Genomic DNA, 18,401 nt, shown 5'->3' with positions numbered 1-18,401 from the left:
TATCTGGAAATCCTATTGGAACCTGATTCTTAACCAGGTTGCTTTTGAACATTCTTGTATCATTTCAGATACAATTTACCAGGTAGCCTTAGCTACAAAAAATCACTCCTTGCTAAAATAGCCCTGATCATTGTATGATCTTTACTTCATCTTTCTTTACTCCTGTTTTTTGACGTCCCACCTCTCTGCGATGTGTGACTAATCAATAATATTGTAAATAAAATCCAACTACAAAAAAAAAAAATATTTGTGCCAACCGAAATACATTTCTGGAAGATAACTACTTTTAGATTTGAAAAAAAAATACATTCTCGTCACAGCGTAAGCGATTGTATTTTTCTTCGATATTTGAGTAAAGGTCTAGCCAGAATCTTCCATTGCTTCTGCTGTAATGTCTTTAACTTTAAAAGAATTAAATATAAAAAGAAATTGTGATAAAAAACAATATAAAAATAAAAATGTTGTCAAAACATTAACACAAATCTACATGAAACTGTATAAAATTTGCATATATTGTCAAAGAAAGGAGGTACAAGAAACTAACAAAGAATTTTTTTCACAAGACTATTATGCTAAGGAGCAAATTAATTTCAAAAAGCCAAAACACATACAGTTCTTCTATTATTCTGCCCATCCATGGTCATCTATGGTCATCTATGGTCATCTATTGTCATTCATAGTCACTCATTATAACGCGTGTTCATCTATGTCAACCCATACTCATCCATGATGTTCCTTGCTATTCTACCAATATCCAAATAAGAGTGAGAAAATTAAAACGAAACAAATAATTCAGTTCATTGAGTCATATCTTTAGATGATTGCTTGTATAAGGGTTCAGCATGCTCTGCAGAGGTCCTTGTTCCATAAAGGAATCTTAGATAGTACAATTGGTTCAGATGAATCACTAGCTACTTCTGTACAAGGATCTGCATTAGATGAACCAGCCAATCTCTAAACAGCTCAGTGTGATTGACAGGTTGATGCATAAGATTTTCTGTTTAATTTGAGACATTTTAGCAATAAGACAATGACTGCATAATTAGATGTAAGATTGTAGCTTTTAAGGTATATGTATCTTGACTATAGATAAAGCAAGCAATCAAATTAGAGCTGTGAACAGATGGCAACATGTAGTCATTTGTACCAGATTTAATGAGTTATGACGCTTTCATGAGCAAACGTTCTCTTTCTTTTTTTTTTAAGCATTGTCTTCAAATCAGCATTCAAAGTCTGTTGTACATTGTGAAGGATGTAAAAGAGACCCTTTTCAGTTGACATCGATTAGCGAGCGAGTACTCATCCTAGTACCAAACGATGTGCATAACATTGAAAAGTAAGTCAGACTATAGCATTTGATACTTTTCAAGTCAAGAAAAAAAATACACACACAGTTTTAGATATAACGAATAATAAATGTCTGGTATCAGATACTCTCTGCTTTGAAGACTATTTCGTTTTCTTTTCTATCAAGGCTAAGTGAATGCAAATTTATTTCCTCATAATAGTTTTGTCGTGCCAGCACTAATCTGTATGATTTCAATCAAACATGTCAAAAACAACTTCATTCTCTATTGCCTTACACAAATCTTTTGAAGCAGAATATTCATTTGCATGCGAAACACACTACTATTATAAGACAAGACAATGGTATGAAAGTATGGAGGACTTTACTTTTTTTATTTTATTTTATACATGTGTTTATTTCAAAAAAAAAAATAAATGGCGTCAGTCTTTAGTTTCACTTCATGGAGAAGTTACTCACAGGAGTAGCCGCGTGAAGGCAACTGACTTGTACTCCCAGGCCCTCTTCACTGACTCATGTCAACCGCCTGCAGATTGATAGTGTTGCCAGATCCTTAGAAAACCTCCCTCATCAATAGCAACGGTCACCATCATGCTTGACCGGCGGCAACGTCTATACACTCCCTTATCGCAAAGCCAGCACAGTCGATAAGAAAGCGCAATCATTGACTATAACAGACACACCGGAGCTGGTACATGCGCTGATATTGATGAAGGCGAGCACTTACCTCAAAGGACGGACCATGAAACGAGCAGCTGAAAGTAAAGAAAAGGGAAAAAAAAAAGACGCGTTGCGTAGTTTTATATCGATTCTTTTTTTTCTACTTTCCATTCCTTTCCATTTGTTTATTTTGATAAGCATGAGCTCATAGAGAGATAGAGAGGGAGAGAAATAAAAATAAAAGAAAACACCTGATTTCGTGCTACATCCAAAGTTGTTTATGTGCATAAAACATACGAGTAATGCTTTGCTTTTTTACTTTTTTACTTTTTAGACGCAAAAGTAAACTCTTTGTTTCTTTGTTTTTTGCGATGGGTCTGTTGTTCTTCATTGAAAGAATGATTCTCTCTGTGTTATTATTACTATGAGGAAAGCTTACCCATAACATACAAGAATGCGGGCTTTATTTCGGAACAGAGGACTTTAAACTGTTATCATTTTCAGCTCCTTCTTTTCCATTTCAAGAACCTTCTGAAACAATGTAAAGCTTTCTTGTTTAAATATCAAAATAAATAAATAAGTGGAAAAAAAAAGAGACGGCTTAGTTTACATCTAAGTTACTTGCTACTATTGCTTACTGTCTCTTTTCGTGTCTCTTTTCATATAAAACATATGTATGCCCGTAGGTCCATGCACCATGCATACGCATGAAAATAGTCATTTTAGATCCGCGGACAATCATTCTTTTCCCTGAAAGCAGGCCCTAGAAAATCTACAGTTTTTCTTCTAGTTTGCTACAAAACGTACATTCGTTCTTTTTTCTCTTTTTCGCTCAAAACAAAACACAGACTAGTTCTAGACATCGTCCCCAACTATTAGTCTAGTTTGTTTAGATTGAAATAGGATGAGAACATTCGATTTAACCAAGTTACACAAGTGAGAACAAAAAAAACAAAAAGGCGAGTCTTGAGCAGCTTTTTTTTTCTTTCTTTCTTTATCTTGTTCTCTCATATTTTCAAGTCTTGGAAAAAACAAAGAGGTATGTATGCAATATTGAGTTGATTTAGCTAATACTTTAGCCTCTTTTCTGATGTTTCGTCAAGCCAAACCATACCAAGGCGTCTCTTCTTTGCAAATCTAAAAACTCAAACTACTCAATACGTATTCCGATGAATGGTTTATCTATCTTTTCGTATAACCAAGAAAGAAAACAAACAAAAAGAACACGCGTCTCGACAAGGACCCTCTCTGCTTCCTCTCTCTCTCTCTCTCTCTCTCTCTTTCTGGCCTTATTTCCATTGGTAACTGACTAGTAGAACGAAGACTGATGCCGCTTATTGAATCGCTTAAACCAACCGTATCTGTTGTTGGCCAATTTCCATAAACCTCTACTCCTGAAGGGCTTTGCCTTGAGGGATACATAGTAGACCCGTTGGGAGATTCGGTAGCAAGGAGTTCACAAACATTACCTGTGCTTCTCTTTCTCAGCACTGATAGGCTTGTTGTGAGGAAAGAGCTAACAGAACTAAGCTTTAGTAATAAGGCTTATCCTCTGAATTCTACTACAAGGTTACCGATATGATACGGCTAGTACTATATAGAGATCTGCTGCCTACTGTATACTACAAAAAGTCTGCTACAAAAAAATCTCTACAAAAAGTCTACTACAAAAAGCCTGCTGCTACTGTCTGCTACAAAAAGTCTGCTACAAAAAAGCTGCTACCCACTGCGCAATGCTTGCTCTTTACTGCTTAACAACTTAAATAATACCACAAAACTACCATCATCGCTTTAATGAAATAAGACTTTAATACACATACACATAATCATCTCATATCAAAATAAAACTGGTCCTTGTCTGCAGCAAACTAATAGACTGCGTCACTGTTTAAATCATTAACAAATCTATCAAATTAAAAGCCTGACAAGTTCTATGAAAAAAGAAGAAAAAAAAAAGACGTCTTTTGCTTTGATTCTATGTTTATTCAAAAGATTGGATGTATCTGTTTTTCTCTTTTGTACAAATGCAAAGACCAATTAATTGTAATTGGACCGTTTCATATCTTCAGAGTAAATGCGTGAACATCAGGTCCACTAAAGTAGTTCCCAACTTCAGATCTTTTAGATATAGTATAGTTTTTTTTTTTTTTTTTTTTTTTTTTTTTTCAGTGGTAGGTGCTTTCACTGTTTCATTTGGAATGAGGAAGTTACTTAATTTCGAGAGCTGTGGTGACTGATGTTAGCGACATATATCTGATTTGATGTTCTTCTTTGTTTTTCAAAGAATAATTCTTACATTACGCTTCCCCTTGAGTTGCATTTGGATAGCCCCGTTATGATGCCTAATTTGACTTTTGCTTTACTATCAATCGTCGAGAAGGGACCAAGGATCATTTGAACAGCTCTTGGGCTAGTTTGTATCTTGCTCTGATTTTCAAGTTCTTTGATGTGCTTGTTAGTGCCACAGGACAAAGATAGAGATTGCAGTAACTTGTAGAAATATAGAACAGTAAATATAGCAGAGCAATAGACAGCAAGTTATATGTAATGAGCACCAGATTTTAAGTCGTCCGACTATGTAATTTGTATAAATAAAAGAGATACAAAGATACAATATAATATAACGTACAATAATCAAATGTAATGCAAGATCAAAGTACCCAGTTAGACGAATGATATAATAATAGTCTAGTTTAAAGTAAAAGATAATACAAGTAAAGTACGATTGTAAGTTTAAGATGAAATTATGGATGTCTTTATTTAAATTGAATTGTTCTAGTATTTGTATCTATTCTAAAGTGGTCATGTTGAACTTGCAAAAGTGCAATTATAACAGCCCAAATATAATAAATTCATGAATCACTGTAAAAGTATACGATCATATTAGGCTATGCTGACTAAATGTAAAATGAGCAATATGTGTAAATCTAATGTGATATAAAGTAATAATTGGGATTCAAAGTAAGTATTCTGTGACACAAGTAACTGTCAGAATTTAGAGTTGAATAATAAGGAATTCAAATTTGAGTAGAAAGATATGTGTAGAAAAATAGAGTATGAAATGGTAGGTTCTCTCAGCAGATATCAACCTTTTGTCCCTTTTTTTTTTTTTTTGGAAAGTAGCATTATTTTTTTGGTTACAGGCATTCAATTGTTGATTGTTCCTGAAATCCCCTTTCTTCCTTATATCTTTCAAAGCCGCGCATCGCAGAATAAATTACGAGTGATATCAACAATAATGAGCCAGAAGATTGCTCACTGCAGCAGACGCGCTTGCACTTTTCAAAAGACTGCAAATCGAAGAACAAACCAGGAAAGATGAAGAAAGACATGGTTCAAAATTACCATTGTAAATATCAGAATATTCGGATAGCACGACAACATGTGAGTTCAAAGAAGAGTTTATTAGACTTAAAAGATAGGTCGCCAAATACAAGAACGACAACTGGAACAAGTAATGTCAAATCAACAAGGAACTTATTGTTGAACTTAAGAAGTGGAAGACAGATACTTGCCAAGTTATCACCACCATCTATAGGTACTCAGAAAATAGCAGAATAAATGCAATTTAGCATCCATCCTAACAAAGAACTTATTGCTTACCGACCATCAATCCAAGGTTTTTTTTTAGCTCCAAACGAAATCAACCAATACCTGTACCAGCAGACCATTAATTGAAAACATGGGATATTGACGTGGTCATTCAGTATATCAAGGTCAACTTGTGCAATAACCAAACCATCACACTCACAAATCTCCAGCAAAAGACAATTTTTCTACTACGCATCGCTACCAAGGCTAGGCCAAGATCAGACATAGGCAATATACAATACAGTATATGAGTTTTGTAGTAAACAAAAGAAAAAGCGATGAATTTTTCAGGGTCTATTTTCAGGGAAAAGTAAGCCACTGTCCTACGGATTTAAAATGTGGTAAGCGTATGCATGATGCACGGATCAACGGAAATACTTTTCGTGCTCAAGGTAAAAAAAAAAGGAAGAAAAAAAAAGACAATAGTTAGTTCATCTTTAGGCACCAGTAATCAGTACTTTCAGTTTGTGTGTAAAATAGCTTTCTTTCTTTCTTTTTCTTTCTTTTTCTTTCTTTCTTTTTAAACAGCTAAACTCTTCTTTGCTCTTTTGGTTATTGACATTTTCATATGAATAAGAAAGTTTGTTATTGTTTCAGGATGATCTTCTCATGGAAAGAAAAAAAGGAAACTGGGAATGATTACAATTCAAAGTCCTCTATTACGAAATACATTCCGCATTGATTTATATGACAAGTAAACTTCCCTTATCTTCAAGGGCAAAGAATAATGAATTACTCAATAGAAACACAGAGGATGAGCACATAGCAAAAGAGAAAGAAAATAAGCAAAAAGGGATGCTTTTCTGTTTATAGAACTGACAAGTAGGGTGTTCATCGCATGTCTTATGCAAGTAAATAAGTTTATATGTAACACAAGATTGGGCGTCCTCTCTATGAGATGATCCAAAGAAAAGGAAGGGCAAGGAAAGGAAAAGAAAAAAAAAATACTTATGAAAAGGCACGCAGCACTATTTTTTATTTCTTTATCTTTTCTTTCTGTTTCTTTACTTTCTCTACTCTGGTCTCTTATGGTCTCTTATGGTCTCTCTCTCTTTTTGGTTCGTGCCTTAACTATTTCAAGAACGCGTCTACTTTCTCTAAGGTTTTCTCTTTACTTGGTTGGTTCTATCTGCTTGGTTCTATCTGCTTGGTTCTCTCTCTTTGTCTCTCTACTTTGGTTACAAGTAGCTATGTATTGAGGATATACTAGTTATCTGTAGTCTAACAATGTGATGGGATGAGATGGAATTGGCGTAGTTTTTTCGTGTTCTCTCTTTTTGTAGATCGTTTTTTGGTAAGTACTTCATCTATTTCAAAAACGCGTTTGCTGACATCTCTGCTTTCTCTAGGTTTTTCTCTCTATTTGGTTGGTTCTGTCTACTGGTGTTTCTCTCTCCGTGGCTTTCAGTGTTCGATCCTGATCGTTGTTGGCCTGTTATAGCCGATGATTTACTTTCTTATCTTACTGCCCCGAGAGTAAGGTACGGGGTATATAGGCGTTGGTCTGCAGCGGGAAGAAGGGTAGTTGCTGGGAGTTGTTGGGATCCTTCTTTAATGATCTGGCATTCCCCAGTGTATCGCGGGCCTGGGAAGGTGTCAGTGAAGGAAGTGAGGGAGTACGAGTCAGTTGCCTTCTCGTGGCTACTCCTGTGAGTAACTTCTCTATGAAGTGAAACTAAAGACTGACATTATTTAATAAAGATTTGCTTTTATCAATGAATGATGCTTTTAGTTTTGTCTTTAATAACAACATTAAGAAAAAAAAAGATTTATTATGCAACATAAACATATGTGTCTCTTTCTTGTCGAGCAATAAACTGCTTTTCCAACAATTGTTCAATGCATTTCTTGACCATGATAACCGAAGGAGAAAATCTTGAATTGGCTTGATCAAATATTTCTTGCACTAATTGAACATGAGGCAAGACCTGTCTTGATTTCATGATGCGAACAATAGCAGCTTGTAAATACATACGACGGTCTTCATCTACTGATTTTCTTGCTGCTTGACTTTCTTGTTGAGATTCATTCTGTGTAGAGGATGCGGTCACTTTGATTTTGGTACGTTTACTTGAAAAAAAAAAAAGTCAGTAGCCAGTAAGAGCCATCAACTATACAGTACCTTGTAAATGATGTATTGACTTGAATTTGACTTGTTTCTGATAATGGTTCACCGTCCAGTGTCTGTAACAGCTGTATGTCGACAAGAGGCTTCAAGCTACGCATGGTATCTTGCAATCTTAAACCTGACTCTGTCATGATATCATGGATATGAATATGAGAGATACCCGTTTGATTGAACAAGAGTAAAATGACCATTTGGTATAGGCTCACTTGAAGTTCATAGTTTCTGTCCAGATTTGTGATTCTGATTTCGCCTCGAGTAAGGTTCCATTGCCACAATAGACGTCTTCCGTTGTATTGGTTATTATAAAAGCTTTCAAAGGAAGAAATGTTGTTTTCCAACTAGTACATATTAGAGAAAATAAACTTACAGGCATAAGATGGCTTACCACAGAAGGAATTTGTATCTTGTTGGTATCTTGACCTGTTTCTTCTTTTTGATTCAATGGCCAAGCACCAGCAGTTAAGACCAAGATATCCATATTCACTAAACACTTGTGAGTTAAAAGAAAAAAAAAAGGAAAACAAGCACACTTTTAGGCGCTCAATTGTTTACCTTGTCCAGTCAAAGACTTTTCTTTGATATAATTCTTGAATTTAGTATTGAGATCACTGCTTAAAGACATGTCTGTAAACATCTTGTTTAACTTGCTCGTGTATTCTACACCACAAATCTCTTTCAGACGATTAATCATGTTCATTTCCAACTCTTCTGAAGAGGAAGCACCATAAATAAGACGCTTAGCCAACATTCGTGAATAGAATTTTTGAAATACGTCCTTGTCATCGACATACTTGAACAATGTAATCTAAATCACCATAAGCTATTATGCTTTCTCTCTCTCTCTCTCTCTCTTGTTATCTGCTTACCATTTTCATGAGTTTTTGTTCTTGGTCTCCTTCATCCATATCCATCACACGCTTCTTTAATCCTTTTCTTTTGACTCCTGCTGTTGCTGCTGCTGCTGTATGTGATCCAACATCTTTTTTGCCTGCATTCTTTTTGAGCATCATATCACAGTATCGAGCCAATGTCTCTGCTCCATTAGAAGATGCATTCACACTCCAGTTCTCATTGACAATGGTTCTGAATGCCTTGTCTACAGCAGCAGTAAACAAAGAGTCAGAAGAAAAGACTTGTTGATTTACTTGATAGTATTTCTGATGCAAGGCCAATAACTGGTCCACATAAGACTGTGGGTTTTTTGAAATACTAGAGCCTAATCGAGACACGATTTCTTTTCCCAGCCTAGACACATACGTTTCATAAATATCAAGTAGAGGCCTAAGACCATCAGGAATACGACTCAAGAGCGTATAGGCCAATGTACAGTCTATCTATTATATCAGACCAAACACTGTATGTATATGTGCGTGTGTGTTTTTTTCCATACCTTGGAATTGCTCTTCTTTCAACATGGTCTCGAATTCGTCTATGATTCGACCCTGATACGCTGCGATATACTGAGCTTCAAATTCCTTGACAATGCGAGAATGCGATGTCGAATGGCAATAGTGGTTATTACGCATGATTTCTTGTTGAAGGCGTTCATTTGCTTTCTGCATAAAATGACTGATACTGCCGGCTGCTATTTCACGAGCGGCTTCTGCTTCATAGTATCGCTTTGTATGCACTAAATAAGGTCGTTCGAACTCTTCAATGTAGAGCTGTAGGGGTTGCTCTGTGAACGCATTGACTTGAACAAGGGAAGTCACCACCGATTTGATGGTGCTGTGAGGTGAATCGTCTCCATCACGGTCCTGTCGAATCAATTCAAATACCTGATAGAACAGCTTGTTTTGATATCGATCACGTATTGTAAACAACACATTGGATTTCCATAAAGACAAAGCAAGTGCCTCTATGTTTTGTTTTTTGTACTTTATATGGCTGGCTAAACTCTGTGGAGTCATGGTATTGTTGTTGTTGTTGCGGTGACTATTGGCATAATTGGAGGTATTGACACGGTCAAGATAGCAACAGCCTCTTGAAATGTATTCTGATGCTAAAGCAAACCGTTCAAATGCTCTAGCATATGAAGTAACAATATCATCATTGGCTAACATCGCCTATGACGACAATATAAATAACATATAGAGTGAAGCAAGACTTACTTTGCACTCGTTCATCGTATGTCTGTCGATATATTCAGCAATACCTAAAAATACTCTATCTGTAAAAGGCCTTGGTATAGCAATACACAAGTCATAGACAATTCTAACAAAAGAGTTAAGTCATAATATAGACGGAAATTTAGGCGTGTTGATATATATTTAAAAAAGGATACTGGTACATTGTCATTCCCTTAATCTGTTGTTGTTTAGAAGAGAATGAAAAGACACCATTGAGCATATCAATAAGTTGTCCAAAGTGTTGGTCAAAGTCAATTGCTTTTCGTTTCAAAGTCATGATGGTATAAAGAAAAGAGAAGAAAAAAAAACAATAATACAATGCATTACAATTCATGTGCATCGGCACCTAATTTAGCCGTATGCAATTCGATTTTATATATAAACATTCCAATAAAAAAAGAGAGAGAGGAGGTATTAAGCGTTAAAAGAATTAAAAAAAAAAAAATAAGATAAGTGTATAAAAGTAAGTTTAGGATTGCATAGCAGCAATTTTCTCGGCCATCATTGCCACAATGGCTGCACCCACAATACGAGAATGTTTGACAACACCAACCGAGAGTTTCATAGCAATCTCTTCGGGAATCAAGTCTTTTAGGGTCTTACAGACACGGGGATGAAAAGAAGGATAGTCTTCATATATACTACCACTAATAGCTGTAACAAATTCAATAAAAGCCCCTTTTGATCTTTACGTATATATATATATATATGTCACTTACAGATAGCATAACCTTCTTCATTCATACCAATGCCTTTCTCTGTCATATGTTGTACAATAGCAGCAATAGAAGCACCTACCAATGCTGCTGCACGAGTACCCACTAACTCACAGACCTTTTTTACTACTTCACGATCACCCACTGAGGTTTTTGATAAGTCTAGCATGTCCTCCAACACAATACGTGTATCTTCTAAAGTGTCTGTATCATCCGCCTCACAGACATACATGTAACTCGTATCGAAACTATGAGCCGTATTCAAAATCTCTGAGGACTCACCACGAAACAAGATGTCTCGGTCCACAAGATAGATCAGGATATTACGGACCAATTCACCCAAGAAAATGCCAGTGGTCATCTTTTCAAACACATGAAACTGAGGATTGATAGACTCTCGCGCTAATTTCCTGTCAAACCAGGTACATGGCAAAGTACGTCGTGATGAACCGAAATTACACCACTCTGTATTCATAATCATATCAGTATCTCGTGTCACACTTTGATCTTTAAGCTTGGTTACATTCTTTACTGGTTCGTAATAGGCACAATTGGTACCAAGACTATGGACAATGCCTAGTCGCGTTGTTGGGTGTTGATAAGCATGAGCAAGTAAAGTACAGACAGAGTCTGAGCAACAGTGAGTCTATGATCCCCCCCATGATGTGACACTTACCATTCGCGATGGCAACAATCTTGATAGGCAGCCCCTTGATACGAATACGTTCATGCATTAACTCGACAATATCAACACCCACACCATTTGGGTAACTGAAACCATAACCCAATGACAAGATACGCCCTGTGTCTAAGCGTGTCTGTTTGATAGCAAACCCAAATGAGACAGCCATTGGATAGACAAACAAATCTTGTGTTCCCACTCGCATCAAGAAATCAGATATACATTCCACCACATAGTCAATCAACACTGCAAAATCATCCCCGCTGGCTAAATCTTGAGGTATTTTATACTGATATTGGTTGATGGCCAATTTGCCATTGTCGCCTTTTAATTTGACTTGACAGGCATAAATGTCCATACCAGCTATTTCTAATGCAAGGTAGGTTCCTTTTTCATCGCCTGTCGGGTAACCTAAATTTAAATGTGAGTGAATAAGGATTGTTGTTGAAATAAAGTGTACCTGTGACATAGGTGGGAATCATGTTGAGATCGCTCGATCGGTCGTCTGCTAAACCTGCCACAAGTTCACGTCGAAAGGACTCGACTACTTTAAGCAAGGTAGACTTGTCAAGACAAAAGAGTTGTTCGAGTTCTTTAACAGCGTCTATTTGACCTTGTGTACTATGCCTTAGCTCAACAAGAGGTACTGACTGTCTTTGACTCATCGTGTTATATAGAAAAAGAGAAAAAGAAAGAGAAAAAAAAAAGAGAATTCTCTTTTTTAATTTATTAAACAGGGAAAAAAATAAAAATAAAAATCATCTTGGTTCTACAAAATGTAAAAAAGTATGTGCACAGTTCACTGTGTACTTGGGAATTATTCTTCTTGATATACTTCAATATCCCATTGTTGATGGTCATTGTCTTCCAAGATACGAGTAGAGACCACAATATTAGAACCTTCTTCTTCCTATGATATGATGGTCAATCTAACTATTTGATACTGAGTCTTATTACCTTTGCATTCAACACAAGTCTTGGGTCTGCAACAGCATAAATAAAGTGATCACGCATTCCCCATCGTTGGTTATGTGTCCTAAGTAGTATAGGATGAATACATGGTATTATCATTTGTTTTATGATTACATGGTCTTTTTGCGGTTATATTGTAATACTTTAGAATCCACCTTTAAATCACCTATCAGAATAAAAAATTAAGCATGTGATACATTGTAGTGATATTTTAACCTCCTGCAATATCCATGACTACAGATTTAAAAAGATGAGCTCATGATTTTTTTTTTTTTTTTTTTTTACCAAGCAGTGTCTTTTTACAGACCAAGAAACCATGTTCATATTTCCAAAGCTAAATAGAGAATAATCAACAAGTTGTAGTACAACACTGTGCTTACTTGAGATTCATCATCCTCAGCCTAAAAAAAAAAAAAGTTTTAAGCATACATGTTTCACATACCCTTCTCGTACCTTGGGTCTGATGACAAGTTTTGATCCTGTCTATTAAAAGGAAAGATGGATCGATAAACGGTATAGATTTCCTAATATAATACATACTTCTTCCTGACCATCGCAAGATAAAACAAGACCACTTTTTCGAGATTGAATATAAAAGTACTTTTCACTAGGAAACATAATGACGCAAGAGAATAGTAAAAAGAAGAAGAAAAGAGAGGGGGAAAAAATAGAAATTTAGTGTGTTTATTAGATTCAAAGTGTAGTACAAACTATCATCATTCTAGAGTAGATTACTTTGAAAGTGTCGCGTCTTTCTACCTCTCCTTATTCCGTTTTAAAACATGTACAAGCTTCTATTCTAGGAAATAACTTTTTTGAAAACACCACATTTGTTTTATTTGATCATATATGTATTATGAATAGATTATGAATAGATTATGAAGTCGTCTTTTTAAATAAACCAATACGACTTGCACTTCTCACATTAGAACCACCATTGGTAACAGTGCCTGGGGGTCGAAGGCCACTTGGTCTTGAGCCCATAGGCGTCATACTTCTCTTTTGATCTAAACGAGACGAAGAAGTAGGTGTCACAGATCGACCTGTCTGTGAAGATGATGTGGATGTGGTTGTCGTATTAAACAAACTGTTGCGAGGACCACCAGGTGTAGGACTTCGTATGCCTATTCGAGACGGTGTAGCCGAAGCCCTCCCAGAGGTGTTATGAAGAGGTGAGCCTGGACGATGTATCGATTCTCTAACAGTGGGTATGTGGCTTGCACGCTGGGGTATTCTTTTCTGTTGATTTTGTGAGGAGGTGGGGAGACGTGGGTGAAGCAGCTTACTTCCGGTTGAAGAGGAAGAAATGGTCCGTTGAGGAGAAGGAGGCGAGTATGAGGCAGGTGCTGGGATATGTGAAGCGCGTTTGGCAAGTTGCGTACGTGGTTGTGTGGTGCCTGTCTTTTTGGTCAAGAGATGAGACGATGTGTTTTCTCGTAAGGTATAGGATCGACTCGGTGTAGGTATCCCAACATTCGTCGGATGATGATTCGATGAGTTTGTACGTGGGTGAGGAATACCTGATGTCGTGTTGGATGAGGCAGTCGAGTAGTTGCTGAGTCTGCTTAATGACCGAGATGATGTAGAAGACGATTCAGACGGGTAAGTCACGGGTGTGAGACCGTATTTTGCATATTGGGTGATAGTGGATTGTGAATTCAGACTGTTCTCACTACTGACACTGCCTGATCTTATATACCTGGAAGCCACATCGGAAGAAGGTGTGGCTAGACAGAGAGCATGTCATGAGCTTTGTTTTTGTTTCCTTGTGTGATTTACCTGGTAATGAAGTCTTGATAGGATGTGTCTTTGTATCTGTAGGACTCCAATTCAGATCATAGTTATCCACATTAGACTAGATACATACATCAATCACCTTGTTTCTTATATCTAATGTACTTGCCTTGGACATGAATTCATGAAAACTAGTATCCAGGTGACCCAGTGATTCTGTCTTTATGGCGCGTGTTAAACATCATCATAAGAGAGAGAAAAAGAAAAAAAACAGCATCACTTACGGCATCTAACTTCCAAAAGTCATCAGTAGAGTCATCCAAGTCTAAATCGGCCAAGTCAGGTAGATCAGTTTCATCGTCCATGTCTGTTGTAAAGTTGGCATTGATGAGTTCATCCAAATTGACACTGTCTTCTGATGCGATCGACTCGGGTCGACCGTTTTTTAACTTTCGAGGGGCTACAGGTATACTAAGAACAAGGTAAGGAGAAAGAGAGAGAGAGAAACGTCACCTAACAACAGTTACCTGTTATTATCAGCATCTACAATCGTAGATACGTGCTCGATGGTCTCAGGGTCCCTATAGGTATGTACATTCAGTAACCAACCTTGAACACCGTCGGGTGGACTGGATGTATCTGGTTCTGTCGTCATTGATTTGGTTTGCTTATCTTCCCCACTTTTTGTGAATCCGCTATACAACTGTAAATGGGTCATAGGCTGGGTATAAAGAAGACGCTTTACAAAAGAATATGAAAAGAGAAAGAGAGAGAGAGAGGAGAGAGAAAAAAGGGGGCGAGCGTGTTGCTATAAAACCAGTCTGGAACAAATAAGAAAAAAAAAAAAGGGGGAAAAAAAAGCCTTTCTTGTGTACCCAACAACAGGTGGTGTTGAGTATTCAACACGTCATCAGATTCATTGGATTTGACATGTCTATCATGCAGACTTATTGATTTAGAGAGAGAGAGAGAGAGAGAAAGACGATCTCACCATGACATCAATCCAATGTCATTATTGAGTAAAAAGAAGAAGAAAAGGATGTATTGTCTATTTATGTGATAAGAACCATGACTGATTTACTTTCTGCTAGCAAATCAAACAAGGATTCGACAGCTTTGGATCCTCCTGCTACTATAAAAGAAGAACAAGCATCCACTTCTATTGTTGCAGAAGCCTCTTCTGATACAAAAGAAGCTAAAGAACCTACTTTTCAAATTACTTTTAGCCCTCAAGAAGACACTAAAGAAGATGAAGAATTCTCTGAGCAACATCCTCTTGTCACAGACTTGATTATCATTGACCATCATGAAGCCAGATCTTTATATGAAGACTATAAAGCATGTTATAATAAAGAAGAAAAACAAAAGCTTCGCAACCGTATTGTCAGAGTCTTAGTCATACATGATGAATGCGAACAAATGGTAGTCTATCTATCATTAAAGGACCGTATCCCTGGTGATGTAGGCAAACAAACATACGAAAGAAGTCTATCTGAGCATCAGTATTTGCGTGATTTATTGTAGGGACTTTGTTATGTCAATATGAAAGAAGACTTTGTTTTTGATACCAAGTTCGAAACTGCTATGGAAGCTGCATTCCGTCATATTGAAACAGAGGAACAAAAGATATTGCCTATGTTAAAGGAATATGTTGAAGACAAGGAACTCAGAGAAATAGGCGATGCTTTTAAGAAGCAAAAGAACATGGCTCCTCAAGAAAGTATGTCTGCCAAAACTGCTAATGTCATGATGAGTCTATTTGATAAACTCGAAGATTTAATGAGTGAATAAAAGTCCTTATTTGCATAACGCATCCGTCATGATTTGGTTAAGACAGATTTATAGAGTATTTACATTTTTAAATAGACTTGTATATATATATATATATAAAAAAAGAGATAGCTTAAAGCATCTTTGACATGTAAGGACCTAGAGAAAAAAAAATATGAGTATAAAAACCCCCCCCCCTGTTATTATCTTGCACATACCATCCAATTCATAGCCGAGTTTAGCATAATAGTCTCTTACACCAACACCAGAAATGACACTTAATTTGACACTACCATGTTCTTCTTTGGCAATACGAGCAGCTTCTTCCATCAAGAGAGTACCAAAACCTTGGTGTTGGAATTTGGTAGGATCTCGGTCATGCATAGGCACAACAGAACCATAGACGTGTAACTCTCTTACGATAGAAGTAGGACCAGCAGTCAATTCAGGTCTAAATGCTTGAGAAGAACACTTTCTAAGACGCAGCAGACCCACAAGAATATCTTGGTGAGGATCTTCATAAGACAAGAAAGTTTCCCAACCACCATTGGCCACATAGTCACGACGAATTAATTCAACTTGATCAGGCTTAATCTTTTGATGGATTTCAGTAATACCCACTTCACGCGTACGCACATCACGGCACTCAGTACCTAAATCCTTCATACGGTTCAGTGCCAATTCACGCAGATTACCATGCTCAACACCAGAAGAGACTAAAGGCATAGGGATATCACGTTGTACACGGTAAATACGTGTCCATGGAGGAACAATAGCCAAAATACGAGCAACCAGATCAACAAGAGCATTCGGCGTGTAGTTTTGATAACGCTTGGTTCGCCATAACTCATAAAGGCCTGTACCACGAATGACAAGTGTAGGGTAAATCTTGAGACCGTCTGATCTAAAGGCAGGGTTCTCAAAGTATTCTTTGAATTGCTCAATATCTCTTTCCATGCCTACGTTGGGCAAATCAGGCATCATATGGGAAACAACCTTGAAACCAGCATCTTTAGCCATCTGGAAACATTCTGTCACAGCCTTGACAGTGTGTCCACGGTTTGTATCTCTGGCAACATCTTCATACACACTCTGAACACCTACTTCTAAACGCGTACAACCATAGCGAAGCATTTGACTCAAATGAGGCTTTAGACAGTAGTCAGGACGTGTTTCAATAGTGATACCAATACATTTCGTTTGGCTTTGTTGAGAGTATCTAATCAAACGATACATGTTATTCACGCTAGTTCTAAGGCTTGTTCTATCTTACCTAACAGCTTCATCCAAATTATTACTTGTGTGGCCAGAAAGAGCGTCATGCAGGTTTTGAATAAACCAGTTTCGATAATCTTCTGCTAATGACATGAATGTACCACCCATAATAATGTATTCTACTTTATCTACGCTGTGACCTAAACTTCTAAGCTGATCAACACGGCCTCGGGATTGTTCATAGGGGTCGTATCGAGCACGAATGGCACGCATAGATGTGGGTTCATAACCTGTATAAGATTGTGTTGAATATTCAAAATCAGAATCAGGACCACCAGGACAGTATCTATAGCCATGCTTAGTCGTGTGTCTTGAGAGTGCAGAAATCATGACTTACACACAAATGTTTCCTGTCATTGCAATATGAGGACATCGATGAGGTTTACACATAACAGCCACAACAGCAATCTAATCCCGCCAAATATCAATAAAGAGTGTCTCGATTCATATTCTCGCTATACTTACACCAGAAGCCGTACGAACTGGCTTTGCTTTTAATTTAGGAAGTAGAGCTGCTTTATGCTGTTCTGGGATCGCAGCAATAATTTCTACAAGCTTGGGTTGATGTTGCAACTTGTTTCTACGAGCTGCTCTGTTCTTCACGCCGTTCAAATTAACGTCTTTTCCTGCCTCTACAGCTGCTACAAGTTCAGCTACAATTTCTGAGCATGTTTTGACCAAGAGTTCAGCCTATGTCATCATTTAGTTCTTCTGCATGCAAAATAACCATCACTTTTTTTTTGTACCTGAGAAGGTCCTCCTAAAACAAAGAGAGAGAAAAGAAAGAAGTAGATACATGGTGAGAAACACATTGTTTTTTTTTTCTTGCCAGTTCAAAAAAAAATCGCTTACCTTTTTTATTTTTGCTTGACATGATCAACTATTTTTTTTGCAAGTAAAGAAAGGCTTTTTGAAAATCAAATTTTTTTATATAGACTGTGACTGCTATAAAGCATCCAATGAATGCTAAATCCGAGCACGAATCCATCAGTAAACCATACTTTGTATGAAGTATGCATTGTCGTTTGAAGGAGGGGGGAAGGGGAGTTATCTGGTTTTTATTAGTGAATATTATAAGGTTGCTTTGAATGACAAACAGCTTAATTGAATTCTAGGCTACAAACCATGACGAAGCTTTGGGATGAAGCATAAATCATGTGTCTTTGGCGGACAGATGTAGCTTTATTTTAAATAGTATGATTTGGCGCTATAGGTGAACGCCTTTTTAAATAAGAGAGAGAGCATAGAAGCTTTATTGTCTGTTCATCATCCATGATAAAGCAGCACCAAATTCAAGAACTTCAATTCAAGACTCTCTTTAATGTAATAGTTCATCAGTCTAACATTGAAGGAAAATCATTGAGTTAGAAGCTTACAATGTTCTACCTGGATGAAGCAATACTGTATTTCGTGATACAGCTTGGATTCAACCCACTTT

The 18,401-nt window shown here is 37.0% G+C and overlaps 6 protein-coding genes across 6 annotated transcripts; 1 reads left to right on the top strand and 5 right to left on the bottom strand.

Annotated features, from left to right (window-relative positions):
- Nucleotides 1–7,178: 7,178 nt before the first annotated feature.
- B0P05DRAFT_548263 (Cullin) lies at nucleotides 7,179–10,310 on the bottom strand. Its single transcript, XM_051579011.1, has 7 exons — nucleotides 9,797–10,310; nucleotides 9,076–9,751; nucleotides 8,552–9,015; nucleotides 8,238–8,490; nucleotides 8,071–8,168; nucleotides 7,680–8,023; nucleotides 7,179–7,627 (listed from the first exon to the last, which is right to left on the bottom strand). Exons 1-7 carry the CDS (start codon nucleotides 9,809–9,811, stop codon nucleotides 7,330–7,332), a joined length of 2,148 nt encoding a protein of 715 aa, XP_051433425.1. The 5' UTR covers nucleotides 9,812–10,310; the 3' UTR covers nucleotides 7,179–7,329.
- On the bottom strand, nucleotides 10,126–11,877 carry B0P05DRAFT_617681 (hexokinase-domain-containing protein; the record flags this gene model as incomplete). The annotated part of the gene is made up of 3 exons (XM_051583416.1): nucleotides 10,126–11,160; nucleotides 11,207–11,623; nucleotides 11,673–11,877. 3 exons carry the CDS (start codon nucleotides 11,875–11,877, stop codon nucleotides 10,526–10,528), a joined length of 1,257 nt encoding a protein of 418 aa, XP_051433424.1. The 3' UTR covers nucleotides 10,126–10,525.
- A 25-nt stretch (nucleotides 11,878–11,902) lies between these two features.
- On the bottom strand, nucleotides 11,903–12,820 carry B0P05DRAFT_548257 (uncharacterized protein). The gene is made up of 8 exons (XM_051579010.1): nucleotides 12,725–12,820; nucleotides 12,638–12,667; nucleotides 12,565–12,585; nucleotides 12,470–12,518; nucleotides 12,401–12,418; nucleotides 12,299–12,350; nucleotides 12,170–12,248; nucleotides 11,903–12,122 (listed from the first exon to the last, which is right to left on the bottom strand). The coding sequence occupies exons 1-8, from the start codon at nucleotides 12,800–12,802 to the stop codon at nucleotides 12,030–12,032; spliced, it is 420 nt and encodes a 139-aa protein (XP_051433423.1). The 5' UTR covers nucleotides 12,803–12,820; the 3' UTR covers nucleotides 11,903–12,029.
- A 175-nt stretch (nucleotides 12,821–12,995) lies between these two features.
- B0P05DRAFT_548247 (uncharacterized protein) lies at nucleotides 12,996–14,778 on the bottom strand. Its single transcript, XM_051579009.1, has 4 exons — nucleotides 14,203–14,778; nucleotides 14,088–14,138; nucleotides 13,964–14,039; nucleotides 12,996–13,911 (listed from the first exon to the last, which is right to left on the bottom strand). Exons 1-4 carry the CDS (start codon nucleotides 14,281–14,283, stop codon nucleotides 13,061–13,063), a joined length of 1,059 nt encoding a protein of 352 aa, XP_051433422.1. The 5' UTR covers nucleotides 14,284–14,778; the 3' UTR covers nucleotides 12,996–13,060.
- B0P05DRAFT_548246 (uncharacterized protein) lies at nucleotides 14,773–15,688 on the top strand. Its single transcript, XM_051579008.1, has one exon. It carries the CDS (start codon nucleotides 14,987–14,989, stop codon nucleotides 15,440–15,442), a length of 456 nt encoding a protein of 151 aa, XP_051433421.1. The 5' UTR covers nucleotides 14,773–14,986; the 3' UTR covers nucleotides 15,443–15,688.
- B0P05DRAFT_548242 (elongator complex protein 3) lies at nucleotides 15,672–17,853 on the bottom strand. The gene is made up of 7 exons (XM_051579007.1): nucleotides 17,816–17,853; nucleotides 17,710–17,723; nucleotides 17,429–17,653; nucleotides 17,301–17,371; nucleotides 16,962–17,249; nucleotides 15,907–16,907; nucleotides 15,672–15,847 (listed from the first exon to the last, which is right to left on the bottom strand). The coding sequence occupies exons 1-7, from the start codon at nucleotides 17,835–17,837 to the stop codon at nucleotides 15,822–15,824; spliced, it is 1,647 nt and encodes a 548-aa protein (XP_051433420.1). The 5' UTR covers nucleotides 17,838–17,853; the 3' UTR covers nucleotides 15,672–15,821.
- Nucleotides 17,854–18,401: the final 548 nt, after the last annotated feature.

This window comes from Gilbertella persicaria, assembly GCF_025201335.1.
Source record: "Gilbertella persicaria strain CBS 190.32 chromosome Unknown B0P05scaffold_28, whole genome shotgun sequence".
NCBI lineage: Eukaryota > Fungi > Mucoromycota > Mucoromycetes > Mucorales > Choanephoraceae > Gilbertella > Gilbertella persicaria.
This window is presented reverse-complemented; position numbering and strand designations above follow the sequence as displayed.